The sequence below is a fragment of the Miscanthus floridulus genome, chromosome 6 (assembly GCF_019320115.1).
Source record: "Miscanthus floridulus cultivar M001 chromosome 6, ASM1932011v1, whole genome shotgun sequence".
In the NCBI taxonomy this organism is placed as follows: Eukaryota; Viridiplantae; Streptophyta; class Magnoliopsida; order Poales; family Poaceae; genus Miscanthus; species Miscanthus floridulus.
In genome coordinates this window covers 93,679,167-93,690,022 of record NC_089585.1, presented here as the reverse complement: position 1 = coordinate 93,690,022, position 10,856 = coordinate 93,679,167, and the positions used below count along the sequence as shown (strand labels likewise).

Genomic DNA, 10,856 nt, shown 5'->3' with positions numbered 1-10,856 from the left:
TAGTCTAGGGATATATAGGGTGAAATACAAGATGGTTCTATTACCTCTTTTGAACTCAAAATCAAAATGACGAATTTCATGACTACTCAAATTAATTTATTTCCTATATAGTGTTTTGTATAATGCTGCTTTCGGAGAAAACGTGAATCCCTCTCACAAAGAGGTGGAATGGAATTTAGATCTGAGAAGGAGACTGGGTATTGATGAGGTGGCAGAGTGGAATGAACTGCAGGAGAAATTAGAGTTAATAGTCTTTTCAGAAGAGGATGACACTGTAATTTGGGCTCTGGAACCTTCAGGCAAATTCTCCACCAAATCTCTGTACAGATTTATGAAACACAGTGGCAATGTTGATCTGAGAATGACAGAGCTGTGGAAAGTAAATTTACCCCTCAAGATCAGGATCTTTCTTTGCTTATCTTTCTTAAACTTTGTTGTTGCAAATGCTAAACTGTAAGCTGGTATCCCCAGCAGCTACCGTTATGTGCTTTCAATATAAGCAGGGCCAATGCCTTTGGTCTAAAAAGGGAGAAAAAACAGGAGAAGCAAATAAGAAGGAAAAAAAAAGAAGTCCGCTCTCGGTACGTTTCGTGGGCCGCGGATGAATCCTGCAGAGCTACGACTTCACTCCTTCTATAGGCCTGGCCACGGCCTAAACCCCCGTCAGCAAACTTGCGCGGCCCGCCTGCTCCACTCCAGGCTCCAGCCAGCGCGCGCCTCAGAAGCCCAATCCATGGTTCTGCAGGAAGCGACGAACGCGTGGGCGTGGCCTTGGCCGCCACCGCCACCGCGAAAGCGAAGGAGGAGGGGGAGGAAGGGCAAACGAGCCGTTCTCTACTACCCCGCGCCGCCGAGGCCAGCAACCGCCACTGCAGCAGCAGCCCCAGCCGCCGCCACGGAGATGGAGGCCGAGGCGTCCGTCCCCGCCACGAACTACGTCTACGACGCTCTCCCGGGCCTGCACTTCGCCTTCTCGCCGGAGGAGGAGGCCTTTGATGACGCCGCCGCCGCCGCGGGGCAGGACGAGGATGATGCGACCGCGACCTACGCCGTCTTCCGCACCGAGATAACGGCGGCTGGGGATGCGCTCGCGGACATCCCTGCGGCGGACTTCTTCTCGCTCGACGTCTCCGCCCCTGCCTCCGTCGAGGCCGAGCCTGAGCCGGCATCGCCGCGGGCCCCGGCGCCCGCCGCTGAGGCGGCGACGCCCTCTAGCTCCCGTGCTTTGGAGGACCAGCCGGCGCAGGGGTCGGAGCGCGCGTGGTTCAGAGGAGGGAGGCGGTTTAGGAGCCCCATGCTTCAACTACACAAGGGTGAGGGTTTTAGTTTGGTGCTTTTGCGCAGTGGATTTTTGGTAGCTTAAGTTCGGGAATTGTTTTGAATTTTGTGGCTTCTAGTGCCTAAATTATAGCGCAACTAAATGGACTTTGCTCTGCTGTGGCATTAAATTACTGATGCAGTGAAGTGGTCCGATATAACAGATTAAAGATCACATTTTCTTCAGTAAATATATCAGAATAGCTAAACTATAGGTTGCCATACAGAGCTTCAGTAACCTGTAATTTGGCGTAGCATGGCCGCCCCAAGATAGTGCATTTATAGAAAAATACAGCTAGAGTGCCAAAATAGTACATTCAATTCTCCATGACATGTCTTGATAGTGCATTTATTTGAACTTGTAGATATGTTTTTCTAAAAACTCGGCCAAAGTTAGAGAAGTTTGACTTAGGACAAAGCTAAAGTGAAGTATAGTTTGGAATGGAGGGAGTACCTTGTAGTGTGGTCTTCATGTATTTGGATGCAGAAACTGTGTAGAGAGTGCTATGATGCCAAACACTTTTTTTGGTTCCGATAGAGCTGATTGTTACTTGGAATTTGTTAGACAATAGTCTCAAGGACCAGTTTGATATTATACTTAAGAAATAGTAAAGCTACTTATGCAGTTGATCCAGACATTCAAATCACATTTATCTTTAGCACTTGAACTAGTAGAACTTGAGATCAATAAAAACTCACAGATGTATGTATGGTTTTGTGATGGATAATTTGACTGTTGGAGTACTAATATTGTATCTTTGTTGCAGAGATTCTTGACTTCTGTGATTTTATCTCACCTTCTACTGAAGAGCAATCTTCACGAACAGCTGCTGTGCAAGATGTCTCTGATGTTGTCAAACATATATGGCCACAGTGCAAGGCATCACACCCTCTTTCCCCCTGTAGTTTGTGTCAAATAGCTGTGAACCATTTTGGTGATTCCCACTCTTGCATGGCAGGTGGAAGTTTTTGGATCTTTCAGGACAGGTCTCTATCTACCAACAAGTGATATAGATGTAAGCATTCTTCTTTCCTCCTCTTTCTATATTTCTAGCTTGGTGCTTCACTTTATCTGTTCCATTGTGTTGTATTAATTGCTGGATCATAGTGCTTACTTTGTTAGACAGTATTAGTCTCTATCTTTACTATGAAGGAGAAAGAAGAGCTGAAGATTTGTTTTTTCTCTTCTAATTTTGTTTAACGACACATTAGTTGAGGTCCTTATAGCCGTAACTATTCACTATCAAATTTGAAGCAATAGAAAGTTCTATTACCATAAGTAATAATATGATTGAGATAATGTAATAAATAGTAGGGGAGTATATAGTAACAGAAAAAGGTAAAGGTGGACTTCCATCCTATGTTTCTGCTGTTGCAATTGCAGAAAAAACAACAAAACTGCCATATAGGGAGGGTGAAAAGTGGTATATGTGTCAGTTCACGCTAGCAATATTGTCATGCGTAGGTCAGAAGGACATGCTATGTTTGTATGGACCTATCTTCACCTTGTATTTTTTTCTCGAACGACACAGGAGAGCTGCGTGTCATTTCATTATTAAGAAGAGAAAGAATACTAAGGAGAAACAAGAGTCTGCTCCTAGTACATGGGAGAGAAATTCCTTGTATTTGCACTAACTAATTCGATATCGACAGACATACTTTGTTTGTTCTTTGTAACACTCCCTCTGTGTCACTATGTTTGTCCATAACCTTGAGAGAATGTCTCACAATGTTTGTCCAATTGTCCATCGAGAAAGTGTAGTCATTACTATGTTTCCATTCTCTACCCTCAACCAAGTGCTTTGGAAAAAGAGAAATGGTTGCGTCATGTTATTTAACAGGGGCATGGACAGTCATTTCACATTGAATTTTCTTGAAACACATACTGGGTTAGTGCGCCGGTGTGCTATGGACAAACATAGTGGCATGGATGGAGTAATTGATAAAGAAAGTTTCTAGGGTACATCACCTAAGCTTGTTGTCTAGCACTTCCCATGTTTCACCTGGACACACAGGGTCATGCACCTTCATTTTATGAAATGCCTATCTCCTTTATCTGCTTAAGTTCATATTAGGCTTGTTGTTGCAGGTTGTAATATTTGAGTCCAGAGTTAAGACTCCTCAAGTTGGTCTATATGCTCTCGCAAAAGCATTGTCTCAGAAAGGTGTTGCTAAAAAAATACAGGTCCAGTTCTCACTTTTAAAAAAAAAAAAATATTGTGCAAGAATCTCTGAGTTTCTTTTCTGGTTCATAAACTACTCATAACATGAGTTTCTACAGGGAAAACACTGTTTTTTCCCATCAAAGAAACAACGCAAGCTGTTACCCAATTGAATTAACCACGAGGGATGATAACTGGTTGGTTTGGTAGGGAACATGGCGGAGGGCTGTCATACCTTAATTTTGCCATGATATCCCTTGCCCTTTGTTGCGAATTGCTGGTCCTGGCTCCATGGCTGCCGACCTGCTGATTGCCGTCCTCCAATATGAGCAGAGAAACACACGGGAAATAAAATAACGATGGTGAGGCTTAGAAAAATGAGGAGGGTGAAAAGTGTGGAGCCTGTGGTGTCATTGAGCTGCCTGACGAACATGTCGCACGAGCAGCACAGGCAGGATCAGGTGACCAGTACAGGCACTTGAGAAGTGTGAAGGAAACAAACAAGCTAGAGATAGAGGAAAGTTTTGTAAGTTGCCACAGCAAGTAGCTCGCTGCTGCTGGGGGCATTGAACTTTTTGCCACTATTAGTGTGGCCCACCCAATCCCTCTCACATTCAGTCCAGTTTCGTGGGTCTTGACACTTAAGTGCTGTTCTCTCTCTCTCTCTCTCTGCCAGTGACCAAGCATTTTGCCCATCTGCCTACCATCCCCACTCCTGAAGGCTGAATTGCTAGCCCTAGATGACACGCCAAACTGCCAATTCCACAACATGAACCAACCCCGTGATACCTCAAATCTAATCTGTCTTCCGCCACTGGCAGTGACCAAATGCCATCGTCTGGAACATTGGACATTGCCACTTTGTCAACTATTAGTTACTGAGTTGCTTATTTAGTCAATGGACTACTGTTTTTCTTTTGCGGCAGGTAATAGCAAAGGCACGTGTGCCAATTGTGAAGTTTGTGGAAAGAAAGAGTGGCATAGCTTTTGACATCAGGTGCAGTTTTGTTTTCATTGCTCAGACCAATACTCGACTTCTTTTTCTGTTGTCCCAGTTCTCTGTTAAGAATCTTTTCTGTTCCAGCTTTGATATAGATGGTGGGCCGCAGGCAGCAGACTTCATCAAGGTACTTGTTGAACTGGGCAACTAACTATTCTAGTAACGGAGGCAGCATGTACTCTGTTTGAAGCTAATCTGTGGCAGATGTTCAACATGTACTTTGGCTCACCTGATTGTTTTGGACCACCACAATGATCCTTTTCCATTTTGTACTGTATAGGATGCTGTGAAGAAGTTGCCTGCTTTAAGACCTTTATGTATGATTCTGAAAGTTTTTCTGCATCAGAGAGAGCTCAACGAGGTACAATTGAACAAAAGTCAGTGACTTGTTGCTCCTTTAATTAAAAGGTGGTTATCTTGAATTGTTGTGTCGATCCATTTGTGGCTTCTAGTGCCTAAATTATAGCGCAACTAAATGGACTTTGCTCTGCTGTGGCATTAAATTACTGATGCAGTGAAGTGGTCCGATATAACAGATTAAAGATCACATTTTCTTCAGTAAATATATCAGAATAGCTAAACTATAGGTTGCCATACAGAGCTTCAGTAACCTGTAATTTGGCGTAGCATGGCCGCCCCAAGATAGTGCATTTATAGAAAAATACAGCTAGAGTGCCAAAATAGTACATTCAATTCTCCATGACATGTCTTGATAGTGCATTTATTTGAACTTGTAGATATGTTTTTCTAAAAACTCGGCCAAAGTTAGAGAAGTTTGACTTAGGACAAAGCTAAAGTGAAGTATAGTTTGGAATGGAGGGAGTACCTTGTAGTGTGGTCTTCATGTATTTGGATGCAGAAACTGTGTAGAGAGTGCTATGATGCCAAACACTTTTTTTGGTTCCGATAGAGCTGATTGTTACTTGGAATTTGTTAGACAATAGTCTCAAGGACCAGTTTGATATTATACTTAAGAAATAGTAAAGCTACTTATGCAGTTGATCCAGACATTCAAATCACATTTATCTTTAGCACTTGAACTAGTAGAACTTGAGATCAATAAAAACTCACAGATGTATGTATGGTTTTGTGATGGATAATTTGACTGTTGGAGTACTAATATTGTATCTTTGTTGCAGAGATTCTTGACTTCTGTGATTTTATCTCACCTTCTACTGAAGAGCAATCTTCACGAACAGCTGCTGTGCAAGATGTCTCTGATGTTGTCAAACATATATGGCCACAGTGCAAGGCATCACACCCTCTTTCCCCCTGTAGTTTGTGTCAAATAGCTGTGAACCATTTTGGTGATTCCCACTCTTGCATGGCAGGTGGAAGTTTTTGGATCTTTCAGGACAGGTCTCTATCTACCAACAAGTGATATAGATGTAAGCATTCTTCTTTCCTCCTCTTTCTATATTTCTAGCTTGGTGCTTCACTTTATCTGTTCCATTGTGTTGTATTAATTGCTGGATCATAGTGCTTACTTTGTTAGACAGTATTAGTCTCTATCTTTACTATGAAGGAGAAAGAAGAGCTGAAGATTTGTTTTTTCTCTTCTAATTTTGTTTAACGACACATTAGTTGAGGTCCTTATAGCCGTAACTATTCACTATCAAATTTGAAGCAATAGAAAGTTCTATTACCATAAGTAATAATATGATTGAGATAATGTAATAAATAGTAGGGGAGTATATAGTAACAGAAAAAGGTAAAGGTGGACTTCCATCCTATGTTTCTGCTGTTGCAATTGCAGAAAAAACAACAAAACTGCCATATAGGGAGGGTGAAAAGTGGTATATGTGTCAGTTCACGCTAGCAATATTGTCATGCGTAGGTCAGAAGGACATGCTATGTTTGTATGGACCTATCTTCACCTTGTATTTTTTTCTCGAACGACACAGGAGAGCTGCGTGTCATTTCATTATTAAGAAGAGAAAGAATACTAAGGAGAAACAAGAGTCTGCTCCTAGTACATGGGAGAGAAATTCCTTGTATTTGCACTAACTAATTCGATATCGACAGACATACTTTGTTTGTTCTTTGTAACACTCCCTCTGTGTCACTATGTTTGTCCATAACCTTGAGAGAATGTCTCACAATGTTTGTCCAATTGTCCATCGAGAAAGTGTAGTCATTACTATGTTTCCATTCTCTACCCTCAACCAAGTGCTTTGGAAAAAGAGAAATGGTTGCGTCATGTTATTTAACAGGGGCATGGACAGTCATTTCACATTGAATTTTCTTGAAACACATACTGGGTTAGTGCGCCGGTGTGCTATGGACAAACATAGTGGCATGGATGGAGTAATTGATAAAGAAAGTTTCTAGGGTACATCACCTAAGCTTGTTGTCTAGCACTTCCCATGTTTCACCTGGACACACAGGGTCATGCACCTTCATTTTATGAAATGCCTATCTCCTTTATCTGCTTAAGTTCATATTAGGCTTGTTGTTGCAGGTTGTAATATTTGAGTCCAGAGTTAAGACTCCTCAAGTTGGTCTATATGCTCTCGCAAAAGCATTGTCTCAGAAAGGTGTTGCTAAAAAAATACAGGTCCAGTTCTCACTTTTAAAAAAAAAAAAATATTGTGCAAGAATCTCTGAGTTTCTTTTCTGGTTCATAAACTACTCATAACATGAGTTTCTACAGGGAAAACACTGTTTTTTCCCATCAAAGAAACAACGCAAGCTGTTACCCAATTGAATTAACCACGAGGGATGATAACTGGTTGGTTTGGTAGGGAACATGGCGGAGGGCTGTCATACCTTAATTTTGCCATGATATCCCTTGCCCTTTGTTGCGAATTGCTGGTCCTGGCTCCATGGCTGCCGACCTGCTGATTGCCGTCCTCCAATATGAGCAGAGAAACACACGGGAAATAAAATAACGATGGTGAGGCTTAGAAAAATGAGGAGGGTGAAAAGTGTGGAGCCTGTGGTGTCATTGAGCTGCCTGACGAACATGTCGCACGAGCAGCACAGGCAGGATCAGGTGACCAGTACAGGCACTTGAGAAGTGTGAAGGAAACAAACAAGCTAGAGATAGAGGAAAGTTTTGTAAGTTGCCACAGCAAGTAGCTCGCTGCTGCTGGGGGCATTGAACTTTTTGCCACTATTAGTGTGGCCCACCCAATCCCTCTCACATTCAGTCCAGTTTCGTGGGTCTTGACACTTAAGTGCTGTTCTCTCTCTCTCTCTCTCTGCCAGTGACCAAGCATTTTGCCCATCTGCCTACCATCCCCACTCCTGAAGGCTGAATTGCTAGCCCTAGATGACACGCCAAACTGCCAATTCCACAACATGAACCAACCCCGTGATACCTCAAATCTAATCTGTCTTCCGCCACTGGCAGTGACCAAATGCCATCGTCTGGAACATTGGACATTGCCACTTTGTCAACTATTAGTTACTGAGTTGCTTATTTAGTCAATGGACTACTGTTTTTCTTTTGCGGCAGGTAATAGCAAAGGCACGTGTGCCAATTGTGAAGTTTGTGGAAAGAAAGAGTGGCATAGCTTTTGACATCAGGTGCAGTTTTGTTTTCATTGCTCAGACCAATACTCGACTTCTTTTTCTGTTGTCCCAGTTCTCTGTTAAGAATCTTTTCTGTTCCAGCTTTGATATAGATGGTGGGCCGCAGGCAGCAGACTTCATCAAGGTACTTGTTGAACTGGGCAACTAACTATTCTAGTAACGGAGGCAGCATGTACTCTGTTTGAAGCTAATCTGTGGCAGATGTTCAACATGTACTTTGGCTCACCTGATTGTTTTGGACCACCACAATGATCCTTTTCCATTTTGTACTGTATAGGATGCTGTGAAGAAGTTGCCTGCTTTAAGACCTTTATGTATGATTCTGAAAGTTTTTCTGCATCAGAGAGAGCTCAACGAGGTACAATTGAACAAAAGTCAGTGACTTGTTGCTCCTTTAATTAAAAGGTGGTTATCTTGAATTGTTGTGTCGATCCAGATTTCTAACAACCATTACACTTTCTGGGTAGGTCTATACCGGTGGAATTGGATCATATGCTCTTCTTACAATGTTGATCACACATCTACAGGTGAAATGAGATTTCACTTTTTGATCTGGAAAGCCTTTTCCTTATGATCTTTCAAATAGGATTTTGAGTTGATATTTGAAACTTGTATAAACCTATAATCCTTTAATAAATGGTTGAAAGCAAAGATGATGTTTTGTTAGCTGTTTAAGTTCTCCTAAAAAATGTTGAAGTTCAATTAATAGAACTGAATTATTTAGCTCTAAACACTTGTAACACAACTATTTCAGCTGCATTGCACTTCACTCGTAGTGTTATTTTTTGCTTGTCTGAAGTTTCATATTATTTGTGGGCCTGAAAATTCATTCTTTCTTATAAATCATTTACCACTGTGGTTTTTGTTCTTAGTTGGTCTGGGGAGGAAAAGATATTCTCGGGTATCATCAGTCAAAGGAGCACAATTTGGGAATTCTTTTGGTAAGTGATACTTTTGTTATTATTGTTCCAGTCTCAGAATATCTTCATATTGGCTCGCAGCAAACTGTGAGCTCTATTTTCCTACCTTGAAATTCTTGTTTCATTCTCCCTTGAGATTTCTCTTTGTGACGGTGAAGAAAAGTCAAAGGACACCCCTTTATATTTTCCTGCTCTTTTATGGCAGGTCAGGTTCTTTGATTTTTATGGACGCAAGTTGAACCATTGGGACGTCGGAATATCTTGCAATTCTTCAAGGACCTTTTTCTTGAAGAGTGATAAAGAGTAAGCTGATGATTTACTAGATGAACTTATGCCAGACAACTCACTGATTATTGACTTGCAAATTTTGTTGAGCTGGCAACATATCTTGCTTTCATTTAGTTTGGTCGTTGTTTAAAAATATTCTGTTGTTGTTTGTAGACTAGCAATAGACACTGATATGTGAATTTCTTTAATTCCTTTAATAATTGGAAAACTTGTCAGGTGCTAGGGTGAAATTGTTTAGTTTCTCCACGTTCTAACCTTTTTATACTAGTTTATTTCTACGCTTCTCTGATTCTTCTTTTATTTTGGTTTTATAGCTTTATGAATCATGATCGACCACATCTATTAGCGATTCAGGATCCCATGGTAAAATACCTGTCCATTCTTTTTCACCTAACTTGAGGATCTTGAGTTACAATGGATTAACTCATTCAACTCATGATGTCCAGGCACCAGATAATGATATCGGAAAGAATTCCTTTAACTACTTTAAGGTAATTACTCTATTGATTTTTTACTCATGCTTCTGCATTGCATGTTGCCGATGCTGTGGATGTGATACTGGAACTGTTTGATGCTTTAACTCATTTTGCCTTTTGCTATGATACTATTACTCTGGAATTTTTTGACTTGAGAAAACCTGAATAAATTCCCTTTTTTTCAGGTGAAATCAGCATTTTCCAAGGCATACTCTGTGTTAACTGATGCAAACTCGCTTATAAGTTTGGGACATAATAGGAGCATTCTGGGTACCATTGTCAGACCAGATTCAGTTCTCCTTGACCGGAAAGGCTGGAACAATGATATGTTAGCGGAACCCTGGGAACCGATCACCCAACAGTTTGACAGCGAGAATGATGCAGTGTATAATTGGCATGTGATAAATGAGGATGAACCATTGCCCAGAAATAGTCAATCCACATCCGAGGACACTAGTTCATCACCATCTAAAAAACGGAAGTCCTCAAAATCAAAACAGAAATCGCGAAAGAAGTCGAAGGCTGGTGCCTCAGGCAGTAGTGATGTTGCAAGAGAGGATAGATCATCCAAGCGGGAAGCAGGAAGCAGCAAACGGAGGAAAGGACCAAAGGAGTATGACAGATTCACGAATACACTCCCAAAGTACACGCATGTTAGTAAGTGGTAACTAACATCGTTTATAGTATGGTCGCAAAGGTCCAGCTCAATTTGACTCGATTTGACATTGAGAAGTATCATGTCACATTATGGCATGCGATGTGAATGACGAAAGTTGTCAGCAGCTCCAGAAGCCCCATCGTATGATTTGTTTGTTTGTCTGTTTAATTTCTATACTTTATGTAACAGAGATAAAACTTGATTAAATGAAGATTCAGTTATTTTATTTATGCTGCAGCAATTTTATTTTGAACCTTATGCTGCAGCAATTTTGGCGACTAGCTTGTATTCTTTTTGTAATGGTATCAGTTGGTGACGATGAGGTTCTGTTCAGCAATCTGCGAGAGGAATAGCATGTTCGACATATTTGATTGATGGGATGATGGTCTTAATTACTGAATAGTATGTTCAAAACATATTGTTTTTCACTCAAGAATGTACATCAATACTTTTAAACTGCATTTAGACGGACAACGTGTAAAGAAAAATTTAGTTGCA

The 10,856-nt window shown here is 41.2% G+C and overlaps 1 protein-coding gene across 1 annotated transcript; it reads left to right on the top strand.

Moving 5' to 3' along the window:
* Window positions 1-733: 733 nt before the first annotated feature.
* LOC136456332 (uncharacterized) lies at window positions 734-10,639 on the top strand. The gene is made up of 13 exons (XM_066456157.1): window positions 734-1,313; window positions 2,085-2,197; window positions 2,277-2,333; window positions 3,407-3,502; window positions 4,406-4,476; window positions 4,564-4,606; window positions 4,760-4,840; window positions 8,484-8,543; window positions 8,889-8,957; window positions 9,142-9,239; window positions 9,539-9,587; window positions 9,671-9,715; window positions 9,886-10,639. Exons 1-13 carry the CDS (start codon window positions 734-736, stop codon window positions 10,366-10,368), a joined length of 1,845 nt encoding a protein of 614 aa, XP_066312254.1. The 3' UTR covers window positions 10,369-10,639.
* The last annotated feature ends 217 nt before the right edge of the window (window positions 10,640-10,856 follow it).

Bases quoted from the DNA above. Each gene is read 5' to 3' on its own strand.
- LOC136456332 (XM_066456157.1), top strand. From the start codon at position 734: ATGGTTCTGCAGGAAGCGACGAACGCGTGGGCGTGGCCTTGGCCGCCA. The intron at 2,198-2,276 runs GCATCACACCCT...CTTGCATGGCAG, and splicing joins ATATATGGCCACAGTGCAAG to GTGGAAGTTTTTGGATCTTT. The intron at 4,841-8,483 runs GTACAATTGAAC...CTTTCTGGGTAG, and splicing joins ATCAGAGAGAGCTCAACGAG to GTCTATACCGGTGGAATTGG.